The sequence below is a fragment of the Panthera uncia genome, chromosome B4 (assembly GCF_023721935.1).
Source record: "Panthera uncia isolate 11264 chromosome B4, Puncia_PCG_1.0, whole genome shotgun sequence".
NCBI classification, from domain to species: Eukaryota; Metazoa; Chordata; class Mammalia; order Carnivora; family Felidae; genus Panthera; species Panthera uncia.
Genome location: NC_064809.1, coordinates 88,050,755 through 88,078,752, shown reverse-complemented (window position 1 = coordinate 88,078,752; position 27,998 = coordinate 88,050,755). Strand labels below are relative to the sequence as shown.

At 35.0% G+C, this 27,998-nt stretch overlaps 1 protein-coding gene and 1 long non-coding RNA gene across 6 annotated transcripts in view; one reads left to right on the top strand and one right to left on the bottom strand.

Moving 5' to 3' along the window:
• Positions 1 to 5,876, top strand: part of LOC125919307 (uncharacterized) — a 33,837-nt gene extending 27,961 nt beyond the window's left edge. For all 4 annotated transcript variants that reach the window (XR_007456716.1, XR_007456715.1, XR_007456717.1 and 1 more), the window contains 4 exons: positions 1,120 to 1,580; positions 3,407 to 3,527; positions 4,379 to 4,442; positions 5,344 to 5,876. This is a non-coding gene — a long non-coding RNA (uncharacterized LOC125919307). The remainder of the gene's footprint in view (positions 1 to 1,119; positions 1,581 to 3,406; positions 3,528 to 4,378; positions 4,443 to 5,343) is intronic.
• The window catches only part of LEMD3 (LEM domain containing 3), a 67,674-nt gene continuing 43,498 nt past the window's right edge, over positions 3,823 to 27,998 (bottom strand). Inside the window, exons 5-13 of one of the 2 annotated variants that reach the window (XM_049625914.1) lie at positions 18,723 to 18,802; positions 18,492 to 18,637; positions 17,027 to 17,128; positions 16,824 to 16,926; positions 15,955 to 16,133; positions 10,180 to 10,261; positions 8,526 to 8,631; positions 8,330 to 8,408; positions 3,823 to 4,792 (exon numbers count right to left, since the gene is read on the bottom strand). In XM_049625914.1, coding sequence (XP_049481871.1) covers positions 4,761 to 4,792; positions 8,330 to 8,408; positions 8,526 to 8,631; positions 10,180 to 10,261; positions 15,955 to 16,133; positions 16,824 to 16,926; positions 17,027 to 17,128; positions 18,492 to 18,637; positions 18,723 to 18,802 — 909 coding nt within the window. In that variant the 3' untranslated portion in view covers positions 3,823 to 4,760. Of the gene's footprint in view, positions 4,793 to 7,135; positions 8,106 to 8,329; positions 8,409 to 8,525; positions 8,632 to 10,179; positions 10,262 to 15,954; positions 16,134 to 16,823; positions 16,927 to 17,026; positions 17,129 to 18,491; positions 18,638 to 18,722; positions 18,803 to 27,998 lie in introns of those variants that run through there. The other variant, XM_049625913.1, reaches the window with a different exon arrangement.

Here is a 27,998-nt window from a genome sequence, read left to right as displayed (position 1 = left end):
GATCTTAAAATGATGCTATACTTCAAAATATAAATAAAATATAAACTTTCAATAGATTCTTACAGGTGTAAATTATTTCATAATAAGTAAAAAAGGAGGCAATGACCAGCAACATCCCACGATGCTAAGAGTTCAAGAAAGATGAAGCTATAGAAACGACTCTTGAATTTGGCAAAAGGAAGTTTTTTGGTGCTCTGGAGGAGCAGTTTCAGAGGAATGATGAGGACTGAGAAGCCAAAATAGAGCAGACTACAAGAAACTACACCACAAGCAACTGCCGAAAACAGTAAGAGGAGTGCAAATCAAGTATTTCAGAAATGCACCTAGAAGGAATAACTTCTAGCTAGAAATAATCAGAAATGCTTCCTGGAGGAGACATTTGTATCACATTCTACAGGATGGGCAAGGTTTGGGTCTATGGAAACCGGAAATGAGATGTCTCAAGCAAAACGAACGATACAACAGTGCCAGTAAAAGTGGAATCAAGTGACAGTTACTGTGCCCAGGAAAGACAGCAGTGCAATTTAGCTGGAGCCTGCTGGCAGTCGAAGTGGGATTTAGCTAGAAAGGTACAGGCCGGTCTAGAACTGCACTGTAACCATGGTCAACACTGGCTACACATGGCTACTGAGGATTTAACATACGGCTACTAGAGCTGAAGAACTGAAGTTTTCATCTGAATTAATGTAAACTTAAAAAGGGATACCTGATTCAGTTATAGGAAAACTTTTTACGGAAGTTTGGAAGAACCTGCGTCTGTGAATCTACTTTTTCCAACTGTAAAGGTTACAAAATATAAATATAGATCAAGTGTTTTCAGTGAAAATGTAGTATCTGAATTGAGATGGGCTGTTAATAAGGTGACCAACTGTGTAAGTTTTAGCACTGTAAGTCCTACAACACAGGGTCATGCTAGCTGTAAGTGTAACATATGCAGTAAAACCTCGGATTGTGACTAACTTGTTCTGCGAGTGTTCTGCAAGACGAGCAAATGTTTCTAATAAATTTTAACTTGATAAGGGAGCAAGGTCTTGCAATACGAGTAGTCCATTACTCCGAACATCACATGATCACTACTGAGCCAGTGGTTCTTCTTTCTCTCTGTCTCTCTCACCGCAGGATTGTGGGTGATAGCCTCTGATGCTCAGATGCTTGGTCTCAGGCCACGGTGACCACCAATGAACTGATGGATCTGCATCTCGAGCAACAGCAAGATATTATGGAGGAGGTCTTCTCTGCAGAGGAGAAAAAGGCGGAGGAAACTCTCACCTCCAATGAGATCAGGGAGATGTGTAAAATGTGGGAAACAGTGCAATTTTGTAGAAAAGCACCACCTGAATAAGGCTGTAGCAATGAGAGCAATGAATGTTTAACGACAATGTGGTATCACGTTTCCACGAAATCCTCAAAAGGAGGCAAAAGCAAGTGTCACTGAATAGGTTCCTTGTTAAAGCTGCACCAAAAGAAAAAGATTCCATTGAGCCAAAAGACAGCAGTGATTCCGTTAGTGATAGTGAAAGTCGCCCTACACAATAACTCCCCTCTCGTCTCCTTCACACCAGCCATGAAGGTTTTCAAAGGTAAGTGCAGGTTATTTTTTTTTATTTTGTATTTTATTATTTTGTATTATATTACAGTATTGTAATAATTTTTATGTGAATATTTTTAGGTTGTGGAACGAATCATCTGAGTTTCCTTTTTTTTTTTTGTTTATTTTTTTAAGACAGAGGGAGATAGAGTACAAGCAGGGAAGGGGTAGAGAGAGAGGGAGGCACAGAATCTGAAGCAGGCTCCAGGCTCCGAGCTGTCAGCACAGAGCCCGATGAGGGGCTCAAACCCATGAACTGTGAGATCATGACCTGAGCTGAAGTCGGATGCTTAACCTACCAACTGACTACCCAGGTGCCCCTCCATTTTTTCTTATGGGGAAATTTGCTTTGATATACAAGTGCTTTGGCTTACAAGCATATTTTCGGAACGAATTATGCTCACAAACTAAGGTTTTACTGTATTCTAGATTTTAAAGCATATAAAATAGCTCAATAAAATTTTTGATTACATGTTGAGATGATAATATCCTGAGTATATAAGGTTAAATAAAATCTATTAAAGTTAACTTTACCTGTCTTTACCTATTTTTTAACTTGGCCATCAGAAAATTTTAAATTACACATGGCTAACATTATATCTCTATTGGACAAGCACTGCTCTAGATAAAGGCAGGTCTTGAATACCAACTTGAACTTGGCTATTATTCAGTACAAAATAAAAAGCTACTAAGATCTCAAAATGTCCACATTAGTAGCCTTTGTGTGGGGAGCGGTAAAAGGAAGTATTGCAGCACTCGGAAATACAAAAATAAGACTGCCTCTTAAAAGTTAAAATTTTAGGGGCACCTGGGTGGCTCAGTCGGTTGAGTGTCCGACTTCGGTCAGGTCATGATCTCACAGTTCATGCATCGGGGTCTGTGCTGACAGCTCAGAGCCTGGAGCCTGCTTCAGATTCTGTGTATCCTTCTCTCTCTGCTCCTCGGTCACTCATTTTCTCTCTCTCTCTCAAAAATAAATAAACATTAAAAAAAAAAAGTTAAAAATTTTAGGGGAGCTCAGTTAGTTGAACATTTGACTATTGGTTTTGGCTCAGGTCATCTCACAGTTTTTCAGTTCAAGCCTTGTGCTGACAGTATGGAATCCGTGTGGGAGTCTCTGTCTCTCTGCCCCTTTTCCCGCTCCCTCAAAATAAATAACTTTAAAAAGAAGTTAAGGGGCGCCTGGGCAGCTCAGTCAGTTGAGCGTCGACTTCGGCTCAGGTCATGATCTCACGGTTGGTGAGTTCGAGCCCTGCGTCGGGCTCTGTACTGACAGCTCAGAGCCTGGAGCCCCCTTTGGATTCTGTGTCTCCCTCTTTCTCTGCCCCTCCCCAGCTCACACTCTGTCTCTGTCTCTCTCAAAAATAAATGGTAAAAAAAAGAAAATTTTTTTAAAGAAGTTAAAATTTTGGGGGCACCTGGGTGGCTCAGTCTATTAAGTGTTAACGACTCTTGATTTTGACTCAGGTCATCTCACAGTCGTGAGAATGAGTCCTACTATCAGGCTCCACTCTGGGCATGGAGCCTGCTTAAGACTCTCTCCCTCTCCCTTTGCCCCAATCCCACTCACGTTCTCATTCTCTCTCTCAAAAAAATACATACGTACATAAAAATTTTTTAAGTTAAAATTTTAAATTAATTCAACAGATCAAGGCGGAAATGAAGTTGCAAAAAACATGGTTCCACACCTGTAAGACCTGACTAGTTAATACATAGCTTCAAGTAAATTTCTAGCCTTGGGTTGGCAAACCACTCACTTATGAACAGTTCTATTTAAAAGCCAACTTTTGTAATTGTTCTTTCTTTTGACAATCATAGGTTTCTAGATCTACTCCACATCTCATTTTTCTATGATCCAGGAAAATTTCTAATCAGTTATCAGAGAATCATAGAGAACGCCAGAACGTTATGTCAAGTAACAATTATGTATTTTAGAAAGGTAAGATTCTCAGACAATCCCCTCTTGCCCTTCCTCTAACAATGTCCTACATTTGAGAAGTCAGAGGATTATTTTGATTAGCTGCTACAGTTCTGAGACATCTTATCTAGCACCCTTGATTGGCCTCTTGTTCCCCACTCCGGTAACCCATAATTTAGGGAATGTCACCACCATCTAACCAGTTGCCCAAGTCAGATATGTGATAGTCATACTAAATTTCCACTTTAACTTCACCCCAAAGACCTTGTTACATTCCACCTTCTTAATTTGTTTCAAATCTTCCTTAATACTTCACCCCCTTCCCAACCACATAATTAAATATGGCAGAATTGGCATTGAACTAAATGTCTATGGATTCTCTCTCTCATTCTCTGGGTCATCTAATTTACTTTCATGGTTTTAATTCCCAAATTGTATCTCTAGCTCAGATCTTTCTCAAAATACAACGGAATTAGAAATCCAGTCACCTGCTAGGAATATCCACCTGAATATTCCATAGGCATCCCAATCTCAAAATGTCCAAAAATTCAATTACCATCTTTTCCATCCAATTTGTTACTTATCATCTGTTCTCTAAATGTTGTGATTGTTAGAATTCCCACACTAGAAAACTGAACATCAGTTTCTCTCCCAATATTGAATCAAGTCCTTCCCATTTCTTATTCGTTAAATCCTTTCTCCATTTTTCATCATAACAAATCCTTACCTGAATTCCCTTTAACCAACATCCAAACTTCATAATGTGACCTACAAGGTCTTCCATGGTCTTATCACGGTCTACTTTTATATTCAGTTTATACATGCAGTAGGTTTATCTTATCAATCTTTTTTCATGTGCTTTCTATGCCTAGATAACCTTTTCAATTTAAGGAGCATGTGCAGGCTTCCAATGTCCACCCACTCATAGGAAAAAAGGTGAGTCTAAGTACATGGGTTCTATTGGTTTTAAAATCTAAGAATCGACAAAATGAATCTATCCTGCTGCCCCCAGTAGAGGTTCTCAGGTGTAATCAGGATGTATTTCTGTTTATAAAGTTTCTCCAAGGAGGCTTAGAGGCAGTAGTAGCTAGTCCTGCTTACTGGACCAAGAGGATGAGCATCCTGGATATTCAGATTCTTTAAACCACAACTTTTGGTTTCTAATTATTTTCAGTTCTTAAGTACCTGTTCCTCAGCATCCTTTCCAAAAGAGTGGCTGCCCAAATTCTGCTTGATTTAGCATCCTCTGTTGAGTCATCTGGAAGAAGTGGCTTGCCGAGATAAGTCTAGGGAAAAAGGGCGAAGAAGCCATGTACATGACCTATAATAATGTGACGTTACTGGGAGCAGTGAGAACCGTAATGTCAATCGTATTAAAGGAAATATTCTGGGCATGTGATATTAAAAAACATTGTCCACTTAGACAACTTGTCATCCAAACAGTGAATACCATACAAGGAAAATATAAAGAAGTCGAATATCAGGCTTCAATATTCACAGGATATTCAGGAGTCTACAGACCAATGAGTCTGAAAATGGATTTTGTCATAGCTTCAGTTCCATGCACCAATTTTTATGAGCTCATCACAAGAATAAAAGTTCCCCTAGGAGCTCAAGGGAAAGGAGACTTATCATTGTAGCTATACTAATTAAGAAGTGTTTAATAAATGTTTAAATTAAAATATGGCCCAGCTGTTATCTCATCTGCCTTATGTCTTTCCCATCTATTAAGATGCAAAAGGTGCCTCTCTGTACTCCCAGGATTTCTTCTGCTTTTTTCTCTCACTATATTCTCCACACTATCTTTTAACTTATCTGTTCTATGTTCTTCCTCTAGAGTGCGACCACCTTGAGGACTGGGCCATGTCTTTTTCATCTTTGCATCCCTAACAAGTAACAATACTTGACCTTTGTTAGCAATCAATAAAAGTCTACCAACTGACTGATTAACCAAGTCTTTTTTTTTTTTTTACTTGATTAAACCATTAAAAAATCTAAACCAATGCTATTCAAAGTAGCTAGCCCTTAAACTGTTGGTTTATAATGTGATACGGAGTTTGAGCAGAATGTGTAAAAGAACAGCTTCCTTTTTTGAGAAAGTCTTGCTATGAAAAAACTGCTGCTTTAGTGACACAGCTGATGTATATAGTCTTGCCCCCCTTTGATCCAAACACTTGAGAGTCAGAAAAAGCCATTTTCATAAAGAAAAGGAAGATGCTGAGGAATGGATGGTTAAAGTTAACTTTAGGGTCTTCATCCATCTTTAGGACCATACATACATATATTTACAGATCCCCAAAATGACTTAAAATAAAGGCACCTATTTTAACTGGTTAAAAAAAAAAATAAAGACACAGGGCATTAAAAAGTTTTTTAAAAGCCAAGACGCATTAAAAAAAAAAAAAACCTAATAAATTTTTAATTAGAATTTTTTCTTTTTTTTTAACAGGACAAGTAACAGATTACATCAAACTTCAGAACTTCTCAAATATCTAGTTATTATACACATTCCCATCTGTCTTGCAGGGAGGGATCTTGGTCGGCTTAACAGTTTCAGGTAAAATAAGCTGCATAATAGTATATATTACAATAATAAATGTACAATGTTTACATGAAATATGTTTTAGAAGCAAAAAAAAAAAAAAAAGATGCATCTGCATCAAAAGGCGACCTTTTAAAATGCCACAACTATTTTTTACATTCACTCTTGCAACAGGTCACAAGATGGGGTCACTAAGCTCAGATAAATCACTATGATGCACATAAAATACAGAAAGATTGGTTATTTTATATATATTATATATATATTTATATTCTCACACTTTAGCATCTGAGACATAAACTGAGAATTTAAAATTTATTCTCTTCAGATAACAAATCATTTTTTATTTTTCATAAACATGGTGCCCACAAAAGCACATAGGTAAGGCACAATAGGGTTTTCTGTTACAGAACAGTGTGCATCATGTTTACTTAACCAGAAAACGTGCATTATCTGTGCAAGTTCATGCTGCAAACCCAACACATATACAATAAAAAACAAAAAGGAAACTGAGCTTTAAACAAAATCAAAATTGGTACAATTCCAGCTGTTTCACATATTCATTTGGACTGACAACAATATATCAACAGGTTGTTTTTTAAAAAGCCAATTGTTACGTTACAAGTAAACTCTGCTCAGCAACGATTTTAATCTGAAATCATAAACAGTAATAAAGCAACTTTACTGAAACAAAGTAAATACCGAGGCACAAAGCAACAGTCACTCGTGCATTTACTATATTGCAAGCTTTCATGACCCAAAATTTCAAATATAAATTTTCAAAGACACATTTTGCTGCAACAATGTGCCCTGCTTTAAACTTGACATAGAACAGGGGAGCTGACATTTCATTAAATTATAAATAAATTGGGAAAATGACTTACTCCCAATAGTACTATGACATAGTCCTAGTATTTATAATAAATACAGCTTTTCACAAAATACTTTTCCAATATCTGCCAATTGCATCTTTATTGCTCACATAAATTTGAATCCATTACAACTGATATCGTAACTTTCACACAAAATCATACTCAGACATTTTTATATAAAACTTATAAAAGATATTTTAAACTTGTATCTAATACTTCCAGGTGTTTGGCTGTTTGATCTATGTGATAGTACAGCCATATGTATATATGTGTGTATATATATACACATATACACATACATATATATACACATACACACATATATACACATACATATGTACACATTAGATTATGAATAAAATAGGAAGCTTATTTTACTGCTTTAATGCAGACATCCTCACAAAACAAGACTACTTTCGCCAACCCCCAGCATTTATACATATATACAAAAGCCAGTTTAAGTACATGTACATCCACCTACACGTATATGTAACCACTAAACCCAAATTAATTTTCCTGTATTCCAGCTGTAACAAATGAATCTCTTACAAGCAATAGAAACCTAAGGTTAAATTGGGAAATTAACAGTTTTACCACACTGGCCTGGTAAGGAACTATGCAGGTGACTGTATACAAAAATTCACAACATTAGTTCACAGGAAATTATGGAAATACAAGAGGCCTCTTCACCATGCTTTTGTGTGGTTATCCAAACACTTTGTGGTGCAAAAACACAACCACCACATCTGAAAATGCTTAATAACGTCAATGTTCCTCATGCAAAACTTTAAATGCATTGGCTTAACTGAGCTCCAAAAACTAAATGAAACAATTGTTCTGTCTACTCGGCATTGCTGCCTCACTGTTAAGTCCCTTTGGAACCTTAAGATTTCTGGAACATTCAAACAGAGCTGTATTCAATAAAAATATTACATACAAAAAGCATTTAAAAGGAAGACAAGAAGCCAAACAGGAATTTTCCTATTGTAAATACCAATCCTAGGAGTGGAAGAAAGTCTTTTCAGGAACCTCCTTGAGAATTGGCTAGGCCAGTCCGAAGACGAAGATGAGACATAGAGTTCATATGTTTATTTGATGGCTTCAAGGGAGTATTGCAAGTAAGAGCTTGGGGAAAGCGGTGGTGATATCTATCTAGTCGTAAATATTTTACTGTAACCAATTTCCCTGTTGTAAGATAAAAATAATATTTTAGATCTGTAAAAATGTGCTTAATATTTACAAAAAACAAACTGTGGTAAAAGACATATGAACATAATATGCAAATAAAGGAATCTTAAATTATTACTCTAAAATGCTGACCTAATATTCTTTAATTTAAAATCTGGTATAATTTAACAGTAAGCCATAATTTATGTTTTTAAAATGTTTGTAATACTTAAACTTCTTACCATCAAACCAAGAGCCATGCAATGCCTTAAAAGCTTTTCCAGCATATTCTGGAGACAGACATTTAACATATACACAGCCCTGTGATATTAAAAAAAAAAAAAAGAAACAAAGAAAGAAAGAGGAAAAAAAAGAAACAGTCTTAGTTTAATAGCAACAAATCCTAAATGTAGAATTCGATAGTAAAAGTTACTTTACCTCACGTGAATTTTTGTCTACTGCAATATGAACAATGCCATCATTATCACTGCATTTTTCTAAAATTGCTTCTTGAATTGCCAAATGCCACTGATCCCCTATTTCCCTAAAAATTGATGGAAAAAAAAATCAATAACCATATTCCTATTCCATTAAAAGTATTTATTGTCTCTTATAACACATAAACCCTACCAGAATGGGAGTAATTTCAAAACTACATACTGTTAAAACTAGTAGTTAGGTAAATACTTGTTACAAGTACTATATAGAATTAAAAAATGCTGGCATTCACAGTCCCAGACCTTCTCTCATTTCCAGTGGAAGAAGGCACAGAGCTGAGGCAATGAGCACGGCAGAACAAATGTGCTGTCATTTTTACGTCTGAAATCTTATGTACCTGTAGTCATTTCTTTTTTTCTCCCTAGCAAGCGTTAACACTTTAATGAGTCTGTAGTGAACTTAAAAAACTTGAGTACTATTTTTTTTAATGATATTTTCAAATTCCTAAACTTAAGGACAATTCCTAGTAAATAATGTGTTCTGGGGTTCTCTTTTTCGAAATAATGGAGGAATGATACAAGACAAACATTTTGCACAAAGCATCACCTTACTGTCACAAGAACTTTAAGAGTTCCTGCTGCACCGATGCCTATTTGTCTTACTTGTGAGATACAGAGGGCAAGCCGAAGGGAGAGTGGCTACACTTTAAATCATAAATCTTCATCTTAGTAACAAAATACTAGACTGGCACTGATTTCCTAATCCCTAAGTAATGAGGTCAGCTTCTCAAAAGAGGGATCAGAGCACTGCTAAGTGCTTATATCTCTGCAAAACGGAGGGGGTGTGTTATGTGTACTGACAGAGTTTTTTTTCTCCAAAGTTCCAATTTTGTTGCCACTGATTTGGAATCTCATTATATCAACCATTTCTTGAAATAAATAAGTTACTAAATGGGATGCATGGGTATTTTCTAAGTAATACGGTTTCTACTGTTAGAATTTTTTTTTTTACAAAACAGAACCTGATCTGTTGTATCATTGGACAAATAAGTAACATCTAGGAAGCAAATTCCAGAAATTATTGCAGCATATATATGAAATATTACAGATTCTAAGGCAATAACTTTTAACTGTGCTAATCTCTGGATGCATGTGCTGCTATAACATATAAAAGAAAAGTTTCTCAAATATTAAATGGACACAAAAGTTTCTCGAATATTACATGGACAAGTAGACAGGTCTTAAGAAGGAAAAGTGTACATCTTTGCAGAGAATTTTTACAATCAGAGATTGGAAATTTAAAAATAGTAGATATTTATCTATATTGCCTAATGAGGCAAAGAATATTGGCAGACAAGATTTATATACTTAACAAAAAGTACTGTTTATCACCACGTGTATCATTAATTTGACTTAAACATTTATCTGCCATGGGGACTCGTAGTGCATACAAAGATTTGTAATTTAACAAATTATTATACATCTGTGTCTTTTGGCCAGACCTTTGCTTGAAATATAACAAAAGAGGAGAAAAGAAAAACATAACATTTCTGTAGTTAGAGATTCAAAAGTAAAAGAGATTGTTCAATTACAGACATAACAATGTAAGGATATTCCAAATAAAAATTACATGTACCTCTGATCATAATACTTACATAACTGGGTCAAACATATTTCGAATCTTTAAACATGGTGTCAAACTATTTGGTGGTGAATTTCTTCTATCTAAATGAAATGCTACAAAAAACAAATTAGTGTTACTATTTGTCACTGTTCCATTTAGTTCATTCAAAACATATTCATTGCATGCTTTTCCTAGGAGCCAGACCCCTGGATATTAAGGTAAATCAAAGAGAGACAATCATTGCTATCACAGAGTCTGCAGTTTAGTGGGTGAGACAGATGAGAAACCGTGTCAAAAAAATCCGTTATTGTGGCAAATCTTAAGAAAGAAGAATACAGGAAGCTGTGAAAGTAACTTAGGTAGTCTGGAAGTGTAACACTTGAGGAAGTAACATTTATGCTGGGACCCAAAAAGTAATATAAGTAGACAGAGTGAAGAGAAGTATAAAGGGCATTTCAAGCAAATGTGATAGCTTATATACAGCCCCAGGCAAGAAGGAGCTCAGTGCAGTCAAGTGACTAAAAGACAGCCACTGTAGCTAGAGCAGGAACAATAGAAAGATAAACCTTAACAGGGACAGGTCAGATTATTGAGAACCATGAAGATCACACTAAAGTGTTTAGACATTGCCGTAAGACCAATAGAAAGTCACTCAAGTTTTTTTTAAGGAGAGGAATAATATGATGAGATCTATCTTTTAAAATTATAATTTTTAAAAGTAGACTGTTATGTGGAAAATCGATTAGGTGGAAACAAAAGCGAATGCAAGGAGACCAGTTAGAAAGTTACCATAGTTGTTTAAGAGAAAGAGGATACTAACGTGGGTAAGATAGGCCAGCAATGCAGATGGAAATAAGTAGACAGACTCAGGACATACGGAGTAGATTTGACACGACTTGTTTAAAAACTATACATGGGAGGTAAGGAAGAGATTAAGGATGACCCCCAGGTTTATGGCAGAACCAACTGAGAAGGGGTATCATTAATTAGACCAAGAACACCGGGGGAAGAGGTCCGTTTGGCAAGAGAAGTTACTGAATTCATGCACATGTTCAATTTGTGGTGTCCATATCCTAGTAGTAGGTGGTATACAGGTGGGTATAAAACTCTGAAAACCATAGGACTTAATTCAAGATATAAATCGTGAGATCATCTAGGAAGACAGGTAGAATGAGAAAAGACACTGGCCTTGAGAAACTCCAACACTTTAGAGGTCCAGGAAAAGAAGAAAATTTGGAAAAGAAGATTGAACAAATGGTCAGAAGTAGCAGGAAAACTAGTAGAAAGTGGCATCCCCAAAACCAAACAGAGAAAGTTTTAAAGCAGCCTCAATTGTTAACACTGTTAAGTAAAGTAAGGACAGAAAAGAAAAATGTCCAATGGGTTTAGCAATATGAATGTCTGAGAGCTGTTTCCATGGAATGTCAGGGATGGAAAACAGATTAGAATCAGCTGAAGAATAAATGGGAAGTGAAAAAGTAAAAACAGTGAGTACAGTAAACTAATGCTATGTGGCTGTGAATGGGTAGAGACAGAGTGATAGCTACAGAACAGTGTAGACTCTAACAATGTGTGTTAAAGATGAGAGAGACTATATAGCATGTTTAAGTGCTGATGAAAAGGTCCAGGAGAGGCAGGGGTTTAGAACACAGTGAGAGAAGATGCTTGAGAAGACTGGAGGGAATGGAACCCTGAGGGCTTAGATCCCCTTCCCTATAGAGGGAAGGGCTCAGGTCTTTGTTAAGTGAGAGAACTCTTCAAATGCAATAGGCGGTGAGGGTGAGTGTGGATTCTGGCAATTTTACTGAGTTGGTGGTAGAACGTTGAGGCAGGGACTATGTGATTGCTTCTATTCGAGTCATCAACTGAAAGGAGAGAAAGGCAAAGGTTTGACAAGATGGAAAGAAATCTAAAATTGTTACTGAGCAGAGCAGGAAAGTGAAGTGACCTGGTAAAATATTTTAAGAACATGAAAGTCAGGTAGTGCTGAAGGCCCAACTGAGGTTGATTATTTATGACATACCAGTCTGCAAAACTGTATGACTTTTTCCCCGCTGTGCTCAGCTACCTGCACATAGACAAAACAGTTTCATCCTTGGTTGGAATTTACCAGGCTAAGAGGGATAGGTGATGACTTAAGGGTACTAGCAAGAAAAGGATTGGAATGATGGGTTGTGGAAACTAAGATGGACAGGAAAAGAAATAAAGCCAGGAGGAAGACTGAAAAACTGGAAAAAGTAGGTATATCAAAGAATTGGAGAGTATGGGAAGTTTAAAACAAAAAACAAAACAAACAAATATATATATAAAGCAAGAAAGTTGAAAGGATGAGTTTATGGCTAAAGACCAGAGTGTATCAATGGATTAAATAAGTGATGGGGATCAAGGAGGGCACCTGTTGTGATGAGCACCAGGTGTCGTATGTAAGTGATGAATCACTAAATTCTACACCTGAAGCTGATATTACACTGCATGTTAACTAAAGGGAATTTAAATAAAAACTTGTAAGAAAAAAATAAATTAATGAAAGATTTCAGAAGTATCTAGTGAAAAGAAATGTCTGGGGTGTGAATGTCCTACAAGTGCTTGATAAGGGGTGGGGGAAAGGCCACTGTACATGAAAAATCTTTGCCAAACCCCAGATCAAGAAAGCCTATGAACCTTCCAGCACCACCTAGACTTCTCTGGCAGAGTGTATAGGTGGTATTCTTGATGACCTTTCAGTTGTAGGCCATCTGACTTCCTTGAAATTCCAATACTGGCCTGGGCCAGCAGGGAATGAACCAGAGAAAATGGAAGCATTAATACCATCTTATCCTAGTCTAGACCCAAGTTTCCACAAAATAGCTCTGGGAGAAGCTATTCCTGGTCAATTCTAGTCACAAAGTAATCATGAAGATCCAAGTGATTTTTAAGATATATGCTTTGTCTCCCTAACTAAATTGTAATCACCTCCTGGTACAAGCAGAGAGATAGTGGTTACCAAATGATACATTTCAAATACCTCAAGAATTATGTTTGGATCCTTCAAATGAATGCTATTTATTCTGAAGGCTCCATCTGCTGGAAACATAAATAATTCTCTCCAGCAGGTATGGTTTGATTTTTAACTAGTGCTTTAAAATATCATTAGAGATACTACTGCTATGTAAGAATCCAATCTATACTTAACAATCCTTTAGGAAGAGAACTAAAAATTCAATAAGGTTCATTAAGTAACAATTACTTGGAAAAAATACTATGAAATGACAACAGCTTATAGTGGGAGTGAATTCAAAAGACTACTATAATTACCAACCCTCCAGCCATGTACCTTTTAATTAAACCACAGTATTCATAAAAGGATAAACATTAAGCCTGTTAATAAGTTAAACTATCTTTTTACATAAACCACCACCAAACTGCCCCACCCCCACTCTATAGCACTACTTAAAGTACATTTGTGTTCAGATACATTTAAGTGAAAGCAAAATTTAGTTTATGTATTAATATCTTCAATAAGATAAGTCAGTCATTTAAATTATACTTAGACTACACATTTAATGGCATAAAATATAATATTAAAACGAAATTCTTTCTTTATTAGGGCTATATGTTCTTAAGTGAGGTGATACAGGTAATTATCATTAAGAAGTATCCCACCAACTTCTCATTATTCAGCTTCTGTAACAAATTCTTTTATGATCAAATTCTCTTGAACTCAAATCTCTCTTGCTAGGAGTCTATCAACTTTTATCATCACAACCCTCCAAAAAATTTGAATGGATATACTTAAGCAAATGGCTACTAGGTTCTACCCCAAGATTTTCTGCCTTCAGAATAACAATCTCAGCCATTATATTTTTTTTCTATTTGCTAACTAAGCAACAGGCATATTATTTTTACTCTCAATCCCTTTCAAGGGATTACTTGACTTGTAACTGTCAAGTAAAGAGAGATTGAGTTTATAAGTCTTTACATTGTGCATTTAGAAGTATTCAAATTAAGATAGCTCAGTATTTGGCATATAGTTTATAAACATATACTACACGAGAAGAACCCTGATGAAACAAAGTAGCAGGACATTTTAAAACTATTCTATCAATTCAAGTTGAGTTTTACAACTAATATAACTGACCTAAAGTTGTCTTATATCACACTTATGCAGTCTTTTCCTATCTAAAGAAAATAAAATGAAAATAGTTTGAGGTTTTAAATTCTAGATATAGAGCATCCAATTCAACGCACTTAAGAATCTGTCATTCCCCCCTACTAACTTATAAGAACTTGGATTATCTAGGTCAAGAAACTGTCTTTAGATTCATCTTGAAAATCTCATATTTTAAAAATGCAACTAAAAGGGCACCAAGGTGGCTCAGTTGGTTAAGCATCTGACTCTTGATTTCAGCTCAGATCATGATCTCACAGTTTGTGAGTGTGAGCCCCCCATGGGGCTCTGCGCTGACTGTATGAAGCCTGTTTGGGATTTTCTTTCTCTCTCTCTCTCTCTCTCTCTCTCTCTCTCCGCCCATCCCCTACTCATGCTGTCTCTCTCTCAAAATAAATAAACTTCAAATAAGTAAACAAAATAAAAATAAGACAACTATAATAAATTCACATGAACAAAATAATGGCCTTTTCTAGAACATCACATGCATACATAAGCACCAACTGCTAGCTACATGAAGAAATTAGACTGAGAATTCGTAACCATTACAGCAGGCACTAAGGTAATCTGATCTGACTGGCTTTGCATTCTGTTTTCATTTCATAAGACCCTTCCGCAGACACCTTTTAAAACAAAAAGTTTATTGTTTAGTGTCATCTTTGGCATCATCAAAGCATCGTTTTTATGCCATGATTATTGAAGACTATCATTATTATTATTATGATTCAAGCTCTTTAACAGTGAAAATTAGAGAACAGAGTGATTGGATTTTTTTTTCAATATCAAAACAACTTAACTTTCTCATAAATACTGTGTTTAGCAAACATTGATAAATATGCTTTTATCCAACAAGGAGATTTAAAGAAACTCAACTCACGACTAGTTTTGAAATGCACATTAAACCAACAAGATTTAATTTTTGCAACTAACCATCCAAAAATTCAAGTGAGGTAACAGTCATCACTAATAGAGGTTTGGGTACCTAAGGCAACCAATCACCAGACTCTCCTATATATTTACATATACCTGTTTTTGTAGCTATGCAAGCCTTAAGAACAATATGGAAAGATAGCCACAAAAGCTACTTGGCACAAGGGATATGCAAGTAGAGGAGTCTTAATAAAAAAGAGGGAGGCAAGCAAAACTCAGAAAAGAGAGCAGTTAAAAAGTTATGTTTCACTTATATATGTTTTATACATATGTAAAACAGAAATTATGTCTTATCTGCATAAAAATTAGGGGAAAAGAATATACTTAGATCTACAATACTAAGTTGCTGTAAGTGAAAAAGGAAAAACTCAAAGTAATGTATATAGTGTTCTATTATAGTAAAGATAAACCACTTATGTTTATATTTGCAAGGAGGAAAGTAGAAGTATATAAAGAAGCTAACACGAATTCCTTCTATGGGATGAAACTGCAAAGGGAGCGTTGCCTTCATGTATCTTTCAATGGTACTATTTTCCTTTAAACATGTATTGAAGAGGGCATCTTTTGGGATGAGCACTGGGTGTTGTATGGAAACCAATTTGACAATAAATTTCATATATTTAAAAAAAATTAAATTAAATTAAAAGTAAATAAACATGTAACACTTTTACGTGCTGAAAAAATTAGAAAAACTGATGTTTATTTCTGTTGTTGTTTAAAAATACATACCTTGACCTTGCCATACTTTAGAAGGTATTACTAATATTTTGTCACAGGAGGCAGAAGGCTGGATCCAGCGCCAAACTAGAAAATCTGTACCACCTATTCTTCGTGTCTCTGTGCGAACTCTAGACTCATTAGCAGCAAGGAAGTCAACAGCTCTATCCCAGACTTTCTTCATCTTTTTCCTATCATGTGAACAAAATGACAAATGTACTATCATCTTGGCTTGTCATCTTTTTCAAGTATTAGTAATTGGTTATTGTAATTTTCAAGTATTAGATAATGGTTATTATTAACTCTGATTTTTCTGATCGCTGCTTATGAAGTTTTTTTCAAAAAAGATTTAGATGCTTGAAGCTCATCTCAGATTTACTGAATGTCAATCTCCAGAGGTAGAACATAAGCATCAGTAATTTTTCCCCCCAAAGTCCACTGATGATTCTGAGGTGTTGCTAACAGTGAAGAATGCTGCTTTAGGATATGGAATCATCTTTTATTTTCAAGAAGTTATTATGTAGTATTTTTATTTAAAAAGCTTCATTAACAACAAAATATTTAAGGCATTATTAGTAAAACATCACTGGCTATTGTCTATCTCTGTTTCTTTATCAAGATGAAATTAACGGAAATAAGGTGAAAACTGACAACAAAGAATCAAAAATGTATAGAAGTGATAATGATTTGGAAATCCAGTTGTCTATCAGGCCACTCAAAATTAGGAGGACAAGACAGGGAATTTAGAAAGAAAGGAGAGTTTAAAGTACAAAAGTAAAGCAGGTCTACTTGAAAAGGGCCCCAACTCTCAATATAATTATCACGATTTCAGAAGATACCAACATTCAGATCTACTTTGACTCACAAGATTTTGAACACACCTGTCATGAGGCTGTATTAAGGAATCTTGCACATGTGGAATAGGCATGTAAGGTTGTAAGTCTTTATTTTCCTGGCAAGCTTCATTATGACTTCGTAAAACATCTGAAAATAAACAAATTTACAAATGAATCAATGGACATCACGTTGTAATTTTTCACATGACTACTCTAGAAATAGTTTCGATCTTTTCAAATACTTATACCTATTATCTTCACCACCATATCATACATCTGTCTTGTTTCCTCTTCTTCTTTTGTCCAGCGATATTTCATGTAACGCAGAACGACACAAACCATCACTACACCTGCAATATTTACATATTTTGTGTTTTAAAAATTGTGGTCAGTGGCATTCAATTAAGTCACTGCAATCTGAAGTTATTGGTCTAATCGTTAAATCTGATGTTAACAAAACACAGCAAAGAAAGAGAACTCTTAGGACAGTTTCTACAGTAATTATTTTAACTGCTATAATGGTATAATGGAATGGGCCTTCAAAACAGTGGACTGAATTAGCTACATAATTACTATTACATAGACCAATTTGGTGTTAAACATTTTCCTGAGTTTCACTTAATCTCTCTAGAAAAACTCTCTCTTCCATTATGTTGACAACTCAACATTTAAATTCTATTTTTTTTAAAAACAATGTAACCACATCTCACAAACTTTTTCCTTTGCCACATTAAGCTATTAGAAAAGTGAGTTTTCTAAGACTGTAAATATACTACACCTGACTTTAAGTAAATTATTTTTAAAGGACTTGAGCAGAAAAAAGAAAAAAATAAGTATCTTCTAAATTCCTATAAACGGGGAGCCTGGGTGGCTCAGTCGGTTAAGTGTCCAACTCCTGATTTCAGCTCAGATCATGATCTCATGATTCGTGAGATTGAGCCTGGAGTTGGGCTCCACGCTGGCAGCAGGAAGACTGCTTGGGATTCTCTCCCTTTCTCTCTGTCCCTCCCCTGCTCACTCACTCTCAAAAATAAACCTAGAAAAATAAATTCCTATAATCAATCAAAACAGTCATAGAAAATCCAGGAATCCAAGGTAAATGATATTTTTTTAAATCAAAAAGAATTTTAATGAACTTAATTTATAATATTTTATTATTTAAAAAATAAGCGGGGCGCCTGGGTGGCTCAGTCGGTTAAGCGTCCGACTTCGGCTCAGGTCACGATCTCGCGGTATGTGACGAGCCCCGCGTAGGGCTCTGTGCTGACTGCTCAGAGCCTGGAGCCTGTTTCAGATTCTGTGTCTCCCTCTCTCTCTGACCCTCCCCTGGTCATGCTCTGTCTCTGTCTCAAAAATAAATAAACGTTAAAAAAAAAAAAAATTAAAAAAATAAAAAATAAAAAATAAAAAATAAGCTTAATTTTTAAATTTTCCTGTTCTATTTTCTTAAGATTTCTGTTTATGCACCATACTTGCTTTTCCTGACATTCTTATAAAGTTTTATTCCAACTTCCCTTATAATACTGATTTCTAAGTCCTTAGATTAATACTGACAATATGTATAAAAAAAGTCACTGTTATTATACCTTAATGAAGACTTCTCGATGTGATTTATAACGGGAAACTACCACAGAAGTAAATTCTCAACTGGTAAAATACAGACACAAAAATTCTACACTATCATGTATCTTCTTTCTCACCCCAACAACTTACCTAAGCATAACAACAATAACCTGTGGGTGACAGTAATAAAAGCACGTCGAAAACGACACCAGAAAGACATCTGTGGTCTTGTGGACTGTAAAAACTGCACATCAGTTATATTTTTCAATTGCTCCTCGGGGCCATAACCAACACACCTATTTAAAAATAATTAAGGAGACTTTAGAGCCAAAATCACTACTTATACTACAAAATGGCCAAAGTGGAAATTAAATCCTTTACCTTATTCCAACATCTTTTCCATTTTTTAAAATCCACTTCAAAGAAATATTAAATATATCTTCATATTCAGGGCCTAAATCCTAATAAGAAAAATGGAGAAAATAACTAACTATTCTTAGTCATTTACATTCTTTTGACTCTGTGTAAGCTATACTATAAATACCATACTTTCATTTTTATATAACACTTGAAACTATATTACATAACAAAAATGTATTATTCATTACAGAAAAACAAAAGGAGAAAAAAAAAGTCACAATTTCCCCACCATCCTAAGATAAGCAGTATTAATATTTTTTTATGTTTTCTTTTTGGTTCTTTCACATTTACAGTTTTGGAGGATTTTTTTTTTTAAAGTAATTTGTCTTTTAAGTATCACTGTGGTAAGAGTGGATGAGCTAATTTTTTTATGGAATACTATTTTTAGATGAACAAATGGCAAACTATTCAGAGTTGGCTGTTTCACTGACATTTTCTCAACAAATGAATGAAGCAGGCCTGTCAACTCAAGAAAAACAGTTGACTTTGTTACCAATGATGACATTCAAGCTTTCATGTCAAAAGCAAAATCTGGAAAAAGTTGCATCCATTACTATAAGCTTGACACCCTTGCAGTACTTAAAGACCTTTGCAATGAGACTGGTGTAATATTAATGAATGCGACTTTGGGGTATGGCATAATGAAAGGTGTCAAACACTGGGAAGATCTGCATAACCTACAAACCAGTATTTTCCAAATGACCAATGCAGGAGTCGTAAAGTCTTGCACAGGTAAAGGATCTATCTGTTCTACGTGTAACCTAGAAAAAGGACTATAGAGACAGAGTAAACAAAAATCACCGATATGGTTTCACATTGCACACTGCAACTAATCTTTAAGAAACTACTACTTAGACTTTTGGTACAGTATCAAAGAAGAGTATCTACAATTATCTGGAAAGAGTATTAAAATACTTTTCCCTGTTTTGACTACATATCTATATGAGGCTAGATTTTCTTGACATACTTCAACCAAAACATCACAATAGACTGAATACAGAAGCAGATACGAAAATCCAGTATAGTTTTATTAAGCTACACATTAAAGATTATAGAGATTTGCACACATGCAAAACAATGCCACTATCACTAAATGTTTTTATTTTGGATAAATTAGTTATTTTTCATAAAAATACATTGTTAAATGTTAACGTGTAATAAGTTCATTATTCTTAAAAGAATAAGTAAATTTAATTTTTTTGCTTAAATTTCTAATAAGGTAAATATATATCTAAATCTATCTATGTATATATATCCCACAGACAAAAGCCACATAGGGTCCTCAGTAATTTGAGGAATGCAAAAGGGTCATGAAACCATAAAGTTTAAGAACTGCTGTGCATAGGTATATTATGTATTTTTTAATTAAAATAATGTGGTATCACATTATATGTACTGTTTATTCCACTTGCTTTTATCACAAAATGAAGTATTATTGTGTCAATATCACCAAACATGGAACGACCCTATTTTTTTCCAGCAACATAGTGTTCTAGTCTATGGCTGGTTATTTTATACTTTAATCAACCTCTTATTAATGAACATTTAGAGTGTTACCGATTATTTTAATGTATCAAATAACACTATAATAAATACCCTTGAAAATTCTTCCAATCAATAAATATTTATTGAGGGTCCACTATGTGCCAGGTACTGTGCTAAAACCCAGAGAGATAGCACTAAGCAAAACAGTCAAACTTCCTTGTTCATGGAGCTTATATTCTATTCAATATATTTTATGTACTTTTTGAAGTGCAAAGAATGAACTTCTAAAAACAGCAGTAAAAAGACATTATTTTTAGAAAGTTTTTTTTTTTTTTTTTAAGTTTGAGAGAGAGTGCGAGAGAGCACGGGGGAGGCAGAGAAAGGGAGAGACAAAATCACAAGCAGGCTCCATGCTGTCAGAGAGGAGCCCGATATGGGGCTCGAATTCACAAACCATGAGAACATGACCCGAGCTGTAATCAAGAGTCGGACACTTAACCGTCTGAACCACTGAGATGCCCCAAGAAGTCATTTTTAAAAACATTTTAAAAAGAATTTTGTAAGTAATAGCTGTTGCATTTTATCAACAGATTCTTTAATAGCATTGGAAATTAAGGTTTACATTTGATCAGTACAATTTACTTCCTGATATGAAACTGGCGAGTTTTTTTTAATGTATCAAATCTGAAAATACAGGAAGCTTTATGAAGCCGAACAAATCTTACTAGGCATCATTACTTATGCGTAACTACTACCAGGATGTTTTTAGATGGTAAAGAGAAATACAAACTACCTGTTATTGAAAAAAAAAAGTGTAATCTTTCATCATTATTTATAAATATCAAAAAATTTGTAGCCAATGTAAGTATAATAGCTGACAAATGGTTTATAGATGAGATCACTTCAAGGTAATACTATGAATTTGGAGATGATCATTAAGAGCTAAATAGCTAATGCTTAAAGTAAGACAACATGCAATTAAATATAACTATAAAAATTTTACTCATGAATAACGACTAAAAAAATTTTTCAGTGATTTTTAAGCATTACTATTGCTTTAAAATGTCATACAATAAAATTATACTAAAATAATTTCAGTCAATTACGGTTTTAATTGTTATAATTACACTGCTAGAAATCACCTGGTGTATAACTAAAAATCAAAACTCATATTCATTTGCTCTAAAATTAGAGAAGAAAAAAAAACTGATGAAGGAACATCAAGAGAACTTAATTTCAGTTTATACTGCATCAATCAGGATTTAAAAAGCACAAGCTATAGAGGGCCTTGAAAATCCATAAAGCAGGATTAATATGGGTTATCCATGGAGTTGGAGACATTGCACTCATTGTAATGTGTAGGGTTTTTTTTTTAAGTTTTTATTTTAATTACAGTTAGTTAACAATGTAATATTAGTTTCAGGTGTATAATACAAGGATTCAAATTTCCATACATCACCCAGTGCTCATCACAAGTGCACTCCTTAATCCCCATCACCTATTTCACCCACCTCCCCAATCCACCTCCCCTCTGGTAACCATCAATTTGTTCTCTACAGTTAAGAGTCTGTTTCTTGGTTTGTCTCTTTCATATTCCCCTCTGTTCATTTGTTTTGTTTCTTAAATTCCACGTATGAGTGAAATTATATGGTACTTGTCTGTGACAAACATTTCATTTAGCATTATTTAGCATTATATATAATTCCACATCCATTATGTTGTTGCAAATGGCAAGATTTCATTCTTCATTCCATTACACACACACACACACACACACACACACACACACACACACACAAAATCTGTATGTATATGTGTGTGTGTGTGTGTGTGTGTGTATTTCCCATTTTATCTATTTATCAATCGATGGACACTGAGGCTGTTACCATAATTTGGCTATTGTAAATAATGCTGCTATAAACACAGGGATACCTGTATCCCTCTGAATTAGTGTCTCTATATTCTTTGGGTAAATACTCAGTAATGAGACTGCTGGATTACAGGGTAGTTCTATTCTTAACTTTTTGAAGAACCCCATACTGCTTTTCACAGTGGCTACACCAGTTTTCATTCCCACCAACAATGCAAAAGGGTTCCTTTTTCTCCATATCCTTGCCAACACGTGTTTCTTGTGTTGTTGACTTTGGCCATTCTGACAGGTGTAAGGTGATATTTCACTGTAGTTTTCATCTGTTATTTTTCTGATAATGAATGATGTTTAGCATTTTTCATGTGTCTGTTGGCCATCAAATGTCTTCTTTGGAAAAATGTCTGTTCATGTCTTCTGCCCAGTTTTTAACTGAATTGTTTGGTTTTGGGGTGTTGAGTCTTAGAAGTTCTTCATATATTTTGGATACTAATCCTTTATCACATATGTTATTTGCAAATATCTCCTCCCATTCTGTAGGATGCCTTGTAGTTTTGTTGATTGCTTTCCTTTACTTGCAGAAGTTTTTCATTTTGATGTGGTCCCAATAGTCTATGCTATGCTCGCTACAAGTGCAGCTACCATCTGTCACCATACAATACCACTATAATACCACTGACTATGTTCCCTAGGCTGTGCCCCTTAACCCTACAACTTATTCATCACTTCATAATTGGAAGCCTGAACCTCCCACACTCCTTCACTCATTCTGCCTATCCTCCTACCCACCTCCCATCTAACAACCACCAGTTTGTTCTCTATTTATGGGTCTGTTTCTGTTTTATTCATTCATTTTTTAGATTCCACATACAAATGAAATCATAAGACATGGGTATTTTTAAAAATCAATGAAATATACATTTTGCATTTTCCTGTATTTATATGTTCTTCGGCCTATATTACAACAATATGCAAGATATAATGACATTTTTGCTTTATTACATAGAACTTTGAAGGCTAGACTATACATGTAAGTTTCAAATAACGTAAAAACAAATTTCCAAGTTTATTAGCTGTATATTTTAAACATAAGAATTTTAGAAGGCTGAAGATATTATAAGTAGCATTACTGCCTTCATTAATTATCCTTAAAAATGAACATAATGGTTCAAATTAACAAGAACACCTACTCTAATAAGCTAATTATATGCAGGAACAAAGAACTTAAAACTTTTAGTTATAAAATAATAAGGGTAAGAAAGGATATCTGTGGTTATTTTCCCATTTTGTTTTCCTTTCCCACGTTAATACTACTTACTATCTGGAATACAGTAAAACCATTCCCTTTATGAATACACATTTTCAAAAAAACAATTGATAATTTATTTAAAATCTCATTAAAGATGTAATAGAGTATTAAGGTCTAAAACAGGTCATTACTTCCACAAACGTTCTATATAGTATACAGAGTTCTACAGTATTATAAAGTAGAATTTTTGAAGATATAAAAGATGAATTTACTTTCTGGCTTATGCCAGTTAAACAGCTTAGGCTAACATCATAGTATACATAGCATCTTCCTGATTTTAAGAGTAGAAAATATTTTATTATTCATTTTTTGTAGCCACCTAAAAAGCTATAAGGTAGGGGCAGGCCAACCTTTTCTGTAAAGGACCAAAGAGTTAAGTATTTCAAGCTTTGTAACTGTATACACTTCTGGTCTCTGTCACATATATTCTAAGCAACCTTTAAAAAATGTTGTATAACCCCAACTAGTAGGCCATACAGAAATAGGCCCCCAGGCTATAGTTTGCCAACCCCTGAGGTGAAGCACACTTGTATCATAAAATGCTCGTTTTCTAATCACTGACACAAATAAAGAGAAAACTAAATTTTTCATTTTTAAAGCAGGTCAATTACTATTATTACTATCTACTTATAGGCAACAGCTCAGTCAACATACCGCTGACTGCTTCATTTAAATGTTTCTAAATTCAAAGCATACTTTCCGAAATCTATAACAAATCTATTTTAACATACCATGTGTGAGCACACACACATCCATGACTCCCAATTCCAAATTTACCTTATTCTCAAAATAACTGGCAAATGAGTATTTTTATTAAAACCCATATCAGGTCTTTGAACTTAGATTACAGTTTCAAAGTATAGAATACTGTTTCATGTAAAAGGCTCAGGTCATTAAATAAAGCTAGAAAGCATCAGTAAGGAGGGAAAAAGATGCTGATACAGGGAGAAGTCAAATAATGATTAAAAACCTACTGGGTAGCTCACAAATGGATAATTTACATGGTACTAATAACTTACTGTGGCTTCCCAGTTAGTGAATATTCTGGTTGTGACATGACACACGCCATACATGTTACCCTTTAAATTAATTAAAACAGGACCCACGGGAACCAAAACAAGAGTAAATATGATTTAACTCTTGATGATTCACCTCCAGGAATAACAGAAAGAACATGGTCCTTAACATCAAGCAGGCCTGGGATCAGATCATGACTCCACAATTGACTAGCTGTACATATAACCCCAAGTAGAGACAAGAGAAAGTAGGTTATCTGTGCCGATGTATCTATTTTGATCACTTCTTCAGATCTTAGCCCTCATTCAGGGTCAGTCTCTTGCCCACTCAAAAGATGGAGCTAGCGGTTATGAACCCAGTCCTTCCATCTAAAAGGCAGAACAGTACAGTGAGAAGAGCAAGCACTTTGATTCTATTCCCAGCTCTACCACTTAATAGCTGGATGATGTAATCATTAAACCCCTCTGGGCTTTAGTTTCTTTATGAAGTGGATTTGACACCACCTACCTCGCTAGGTTACTGTGAAGTCAGAGATACTAACAAAGTCCCAGGATAAATTGTACTTGATAAATTGTAATCATCAAGAAACGTATCCCTCATTCCAGTTCTCGAAAAACTTATTTTCACCAGAGACATAATTACATTAACAGTGATTAGCATTCCAAGATAGGACATAAAATTTGGCACATTTACAGCTATCTTCTTTCTTACTATTTTCCTCACAAATCTTAAACATATTCATTGTGTTGAAGTCTAAAAATGTTTTGCAAATGAACTACAAAATGAACCACCATTCATTACATCATTCAGTTGGAAAGTTATCACACTAAACTCCCACCATTTAACTTGAAAACAAGTCGGTCCTTTCATGAAAATATATAATGCTATGTATTTCCTAAATGTTCCACCAGAGGGACCTCTTTACTTCTCACAAATCAAAACAAGCTTCCATCCTCAAAAATGATGAATAAAAAACTCAAGAGAAACACTGGGGGAGTTAGAAAAACAGTGCTTAAATTATTTAAATTAACTGTGAGGTTTATTTACAAATCCTTTAAAAGAGAAAGTAGGAGAAATAAAATAAGGATGGAATGTGAAGAATCAAATTCAAGAAGATAAAAAAAAGTTTACTGAGGCTTACTTACTCACTCATTTTACTCTACCAAACATTTACTAATATTGTGCTTAAAATGTACTGGCAGTTGGGGGAAAATCAGTTTACACTCATCAGATTTCTATGCATCCTTTGGCCCATTTACTCCTGAATGCAAAAACTTGTGTTCCTCATGAAGTCATAGTACAAATACACGAAATGTACAACAGATCTCTCTCTCTCTCTCTCTCTCCATAAGCAGAAAGCCTACAGTATAGGTATTATGATCATGGTTTTTGACACCAGCTTTGTAGTGAGGGTCTTCCATATTTATGCTACAACTTGGGCAAAATAAAGTGAAATCACCAATTTTGACTAGAATGTGCTAAAATGATCACTCCAAATTAGAAAGCAATTTGGCAACATATATCAAAAACATTAACAAAAGCTCACACTCCTTAACAACTAGTTTCCTTTCGAGGACTATTTCCCAAGGAAATAATCAGAAAATCAAATACTACATGCAAATATTAAAGTGCTTTTGTAATACTGAAAAACCACAAACCAATACAATGCAATACAATCATGTAAAGAAATATTACCCAGTGACAAAAAGAAATAGTTTTCAAAAACCTGAACAAGGACATGGAAAAATGTTCATAATAATTTTAAGGAAAAAATATACAAACGTTTGCAATATGAAGTATTTATACAATTTATGGTGAGGGGCCCCTGGGTGGCTCAGTCAGTTGAGCATCCAACTTTGGTTCAGGTCATGATCTCATGGTTTGTGGGTTCGAGTCCTGCGTTGGGCTCTGTGCTGACAGCTGGGAGCCTGGAGCCTGCTTCGGATTCTGTGTCTCCCTCTCTCTCTGCCCCTCCCCCCTCATGCTCTGTCTCTCTCACAAAATTTTAAAAAATTTTTAAATAAAATAAATTTATAGTGGTACTAATTTTATGGAAGAAAACATAAGAAAAGGCTAGAGAAAAATGAACCAAAAATAAGTGGTTAACCTTAGGTGGTGAATTTGAAATGTTTTTCTCCTTTTTTTCCCTATTAGTTAAATCATTCGCATGAGTTAATGTTACATTGGAAAAAAAAAAAAAAAAAAAAAATTATAAAAAGAAGTCCTTAAAAGCTTTTACCCAGACCTAAAATTTTGGTTGGGGGGGGGGGGGGGGGGGGAGTTTCTGTTTAATGCTTTTTTTTTTTTTGAAGTGGCAGTCCAAACTCCATCTTTGGTGGTGACAAGCCAAACCAGGTTTCACAGCATTTGAAAACACAAAGTAACTGCACTTAACTAATTAAGGCTGGAACTAATTCAAAATCTTTTGTAAAAACGTACATTAGAAATTCTACTGAAGGAAAACAAAAAGCAAAACCCAATCTAAACATAAAATTCCAGGGAAAAGATACAAAAATCTTTTAAGACCGGAGTTCATTAATCTCAATTTTTTTAACTCAGTTCTCAGGCAGTTCTCAACTCAACTCACGCATGGGTACAACCAGTAATTCCTCTGCTGCCAGCCTTTAACAGAAATAGTCTCTCATGCCCTACTGCTGCCTGGCTTAGATTCCGACTTGTCCCAACCCTGGCTCTGTGTCCCTTCTTTTTACCTTATCTTATTGCTGACCCACAGCTACAATCAAATGGGGGTGAGCAGAGAGGAAGATCGTTAATCATCCTTCCAGATCAACCCCTGCCTCTTCCACAGCTCCAGCATAAATACTAGTCAAGCCCTATCCTTTCAAATAGAGTATTAAGGAGCTTTTAAGAGTCTCGAGACTCTCCTGTAATGTCAATTAATCTTGTTGTAGGCATTTATGACCAACCATAACACATATCTGTGCCATTACCTCTCTAAGAGATTTGACTAAGAAAAAAAGAGAGGAAAAAAAGAGAACAAAAAAGCAGGAAAGAAGCACTGGTTGGGATCAGATTTTCCCAATGCTAGAAGTAAAAACACTTTCAACTATCTCATAAAGAATGACTTGCTTTGGCACAAAAACAGACACTCAGATCAATGGAACAGAACAGAGAAGCCAGAAATGGACCCACAAATGTATGGACAACTAATCTTTGACAAAGTAGGAAAAGAATATCCATTGGAATAAAGACAGTCTCTTCAGCAAGTGGTGCTGGGAAAACTGGACAGCAACATGCAGAAGAATGAACCTGGAGCACTTTCTTACACCATACACAAAAATAAACTCAAAATGCATGAAAGACCTAAAGATAAGAGAGGAAGCCATCAAAATCCTCGAGGAGAAGGCAGGCAAAAACTTCTGTGACCTTGGCTGCAGCAACTTCTTACTCAACATGTCTCCGGAGGCAAGGGAAACAAAAGCAAAAAAAACTATTGGGACCTCATCAAAATAAAAAGCTTCTGCACAGTGAAGGAAACAATCAGCAAAACTAAAAGGTAACCAATGGAATGGGAAAATATATTTGCAAACAACATATC